Below are 4,299 nucleotides of genomic sequence, written 5' to 3' on the forward strand. Positions count from 1 at the left end.
GAAAGAAAGAAAGAAAGAAAGAAATATATATATATATATATATATATATATATATATATATATATATATATATATATATGAAATAATAGGTAAAACAGAGATAACCAAATTAGAATTAAATTATTTGTGCCATATACCCTAAATTATTTATTTTTAAAAAAATTTATTTTTCAATTTTAAAATCAAATATAAAATTACATCATAAATATTCATTCAAGTGAATTATAAAGTATAAAAATCAAAAAGTCTAGAATAAATAAATCATAAAAAAGTGTTTCACAATAATTAAAAAAGAAATAACAATTTACATTTCATACTTAATAAAATCCTTACAAATTTTTTTAAAGGGTTAACAAAATATAAAAATGACTATTAATAATATTTAAATTATATATATATAAATTATATTATACATCTTATTAAATATTATTATATATATTTAAGTATATCCATACATACGCATGAGTTACAAGTATATATCCGTATTAAAATCCAATAATTAAAGATATGTAAATATTACAAGTAAGCATGTTATTGGTTAATTATTTTCGCATGCTTAATTTTTATTTAATTTATCGGTTAAGGAAAGTGTTTTTTAATAGTATTTAATTTATTAAATAAACACAACACGAGAGCCGACTTTTTTGGCTATAAATTGGTGTAGTCGACGGTTTCATCTTACTCGATCTTTCACGTGTCTCTCTCATTCTTTTTCGTTGTTCTGTTCGCTTCTATTTTGTTTGTGTCATTATATTTTTCTGTTTGGCTATCGGCAAATACTTTTTATAACCATTTTCTTTTCTCTGGAAAGTTTTTCTCTGACGGTGGTTGTTGAATATATCTATATTTATATATATTATATATACAGCATATACCTGTATTCACCAACACAGAGGTATTTGAGAGAAGAAATGGAAGGGAGTAAGAAAACGGCGTCGTCTACATCCTTGACTTCTGAGCTTTTTGGGTCCAAAGATTCGTCTTCTTCATCTGGGATTTTTGGGTCTATCTTTGCGCCTTCAACAAAGGTATTGTTTTTTATTCTCTCTGTTCCAACTCTTGTTGTTTTGAGCTAATTTTTAGAATCTGTAAATCTGTGATGTATTTTCTCCGATTTGATTTTCATTTCTTTTATTGTGTTATGTTCGTTTGTTTTCTGCATTTTATGGTGTTGGTACCAATTTTGTTTTGTTTTTTGTTTTTAAATCAAAAAACTGTTTTCTGTTTAAGGTTGAACAGAGTTTCTGGAAATAACTTTAACTGACGGTCTATTTATGGACTGTCGTGGTGTAAATTCTTGTGTTTGTTTTATTCTTTTTTTTCCTTGTAAGTTTTGCCAAATTGGGTAAAGGAGACAATGGAGAAAAGGTAATTAAAAAAAAAAAAAAAAAGGTTCTTGATTAATGCAAGTAATTGAATGACAAAAAGGATGGCTTAAGGCTTAAGATTTGTGTTGTTGGTGTTGAAATAGGTGTTAGGCAGAGAGTATCTGCACTCTGAGATGAATGGGAGAAAGCAAGATCTGCCAAATGAGCCATGGCATGCAAAACCTTCCCCTGGTCAATGTAAGAATAATCTGTTATAGTATTTGTGTTTGTACTTTATGTTACTTTTCTCTATATGCTTGTGTGTACGACATAATCCGAGTGTATTTTGTATTTTTTACCAAGATTTTGTTTCTTAAAGTTATGCTTTTTAAAATCCACCCCCCCCCCCCTTTTTTTTTTTTTTAAATATTTGGTTGGCTACCATTTTATCAAGATTTGCTTAATGGGAATTTTGTATGTGTATTTTTGAGTTTAATATATATACACTTTTCATGGCTTTTAAATGTTATTTAATTTATTTTAAAAGGTATTTATGTTGTTCTTCTATGTTTTAATGTACCAAAGCTAGTTTGGAGTTTGTGCGATAGCCCAGTGGTATTGGTATCCTCTGTGGTGTACGATGTATTGGGTTTGAGCCGTAACGACGCACCCCCAATATTTTCCCAGCAAAAAAATTATGAAAAAAAGCCTAAAACTTGTTTTCTCTACTTTGGATTTCAGACTGGTTCTACATCGTACTAAACTTTTGCATATATGAAGAAACACTCAAATGACAAAAAAGAAAAAAATTTCTCACAAGCTCCTAATTTCTCAATTAATTTTGCAGTATCTTCAATATTAGTAATTTGTTAAGGCATGAATTTTTAAATTTATGTCCAAAAATGGTCTCCCTGAATCAATTTTGCTGTCTCTGCAGATGAAAGCCCAAAAGGCGGTGACAACGAAAGTCAGAGCATGCCAAACAAAGACATTAGTCCCATTTATCAGGAGCAAAGAGTACAGAACAACTGTTCTCTAAGTTCATCAATCTTATATGGTGGTCAAGACATCTGTGCTCATCTCCAGAGTACCCCGAGTTCAGTGGTGAGTGTACATTTACATATCTGTAACACTTCGAGCATGTCTTTTGAACGCTATGCATAAGCCTAAAGCTATTATAAAAGCATGAGTAAATTTCTTGAACATCAATTTTTTTTTTTTCCTTTTTTTGTTGCTAAGTCATGAACATCAAATGTTGGATTAAGTGGTTCAAAATGAATATTGTTTAACAAAGCTAATAAATAATTTAGGGATCATTTATTGGGTGGAAGTGTTTGTTCCTTTGGGTACTTTGGCTAAGCCTCAATATGGATTTAATATTAGTCAAGGTACCAGGACAGAGCAGTTATCTTGGTTTAAAAAATTGTCTGAACTCTATCTTAATCATTCTATACACAACATGTTCAGTCCCACAGTCCTTGTAGGCCACGGGAGACTACAGAACATCATTAAATTATATTTTCCTTGATAATTTCTTTATCTTCTGAAATATGCTAACATTTGTGAATTTATCAGTATAAGAAAGATGGGGGAGAAGATGATTCAGGGAGTGCTTCAAGGGGAAACTGGTGGCAAGGTATGACATTTTGTATGCTGTATGCGTGTGTGTGTAGGATTTAAGTTATACACATGGTTTAAACTGTACTCGCATATTGTGTTTTGTTTTACAAACAAAATTTTCTATATGCAGGGTCTCTCTACTATTAAGAGCTCTCTTGCCTAGGCATATACTCACCAAGGTACTTTTAAAATTCTTTTGTGCACTCAAGTCTTATATATCTAAAGCATTTATTGGTAATGGTAGATGGAGTATTTTTCCTGTTCTTCCTATATCTTCTCTCTCTTTACATAGGCAGACCATAAATATAAGAGATCATTTGTTTATTAAAAACTTGAATTCCCATCGTTTAAATTTTCTTATATTTATTCAAGCTATCTGAAGTAAACTGCAATTTTGCTGGTTGTTTTGTTGCACTGCTCATAGACATAGTTCATAGAATTTGGTAGAACTTTAGTATCTAAAGCTAGAAATTGCCTTCAGACTCCTGATAATTTTGGTCCTCCCTATAATTCCTTTAGTTTATTCAGACACTAAAGCTGTTCGGGATGATAAAGTTGGATCCATAATAGGGGTTTGTCATGAATGGTTGAAGGTACAAAAGGTATAATGCCAGCTGGTCCAAAACGTCCTCAATGAAGTTGTAAGCACATATTATGTTTATCTGGTAGCTTTATGTTGTTTCTATAGTTTTTATATGTCACTCACTTGGGACATTCAATTGCTGCCCCAGACCACCAATACACCCCCCCACCCCGATAAACAAAATTACAAGAATTAGGTAGAAGCTGCCTAAGCATAAATGAAAAACAAGTTGCAAATATATGCTTTTACATGTCCTCACTAGAAAATTTTCAACTGCCTGTTCAAACACAAGAATACTAATTAATTTTGGGTGTTCTATAATTTCTACTAATCTCAAACCGATTTGACTGAATTGTTTTCTATGACCAATGCTTTGCAGGTATATAGGAACATAGGCTAGCAGCTTAAATCTACCCTGTTTTTTATGTGGAATATAGAAGATAGTAATGAGATCGTTGTGACAGCCGGTTGTTTCTTCGTCCAGCTAAACAACAGAATCGCTATATGAACCTATAGTTAGATGCGCACTTTTATTTACTGTAAAGAAAGCTGAACTTCATGCTTTTACTGTAAAGGATATTTGGTGTAGGAAGGCTTGTTTTCTATGAGGTAATTTAATGTAGTGAAAACTTCCTATATGTAGTGACTTCAATTATCCTATATATATGGTTGAACTTCTTTCTTGGTTATTTTTGGCTCTACTTTGGTATTTTACAAGTAGATTAATTATTTTCTTAATCGTTTACCATTTTACTTTTTTATTTTTATTTTTATCCAAGATTAATTTTG

The 4,299-nt window shown here is 30.9% G+C and overlaps 1 protein-coding gene across 1 annotated transcript; it reads left to right on the forward strand.

Annotated features, from left to right (window-relative positions):
• Positions 1–686: 686 nt before the first annotated feature.
• On the forward strand, positions 687–3,110 carry LOC142609940 (uncharacterized). Its single transcript, XM_075781666.1, has 5 exons — positions 687–1,028; positions 1,472–1,565; positions 2,245–2,411; positions 2,883–2,943; positions 3,058–3,110. The coding sequence occupies exons 1-5, from the start codon at positions 912–914 to the stop codon at positions 3,072–3,074; spliced, it is 456 nt and encodes a 151-aa protein (XP_075637781.1). The 5' UTR covers positions 687–911; the 3' UTR covers positions 3,075–3,110.
• Positions 3,111–4,299: the final 1,189 nt, after the last annotated feature.

Source organism: Castanea sativa, chromosome 9, assembly GCF_040712315.1.
Source record: "Castanea sativa cultivar Marrone di Chiusa Pesio chromosome 9, ASM4071231v1".
NCBI lineage: Eukaryota > Viridiplantae > Streptophyta > Magnoliopsida > Fagales > Fagaceae > Castanea > Castanea sativa.

What these genes read in the sequence shown, in the direction of transcription:
- LOC142609940 (XM_075781666.1), top strand. Translation starts at nt 912, where the DNA reads ATGGAAGGGAGTAAGAAAACGGCGTCGTCTACATCCTTGACTTCTGAG. An exon ending in AAAACCTTCCCCTGGTCAAT is followed by an intron (nt 1,566 to 2,244) that starts GTAAGAATAATC and finishes CTGTCTCTGCAG; the next exon opens with ATGAAAGCCCAAAAGGCGGT. An exon ending in AGAGTACCCCGAGTTCAGTG is followed by an intron (nt 2,412 to 2,882) that starts GTGAGTGTACAT and finishes TGAATTTATCAG; the next exon opens with TATAAGAAAGATGGGGGAGA.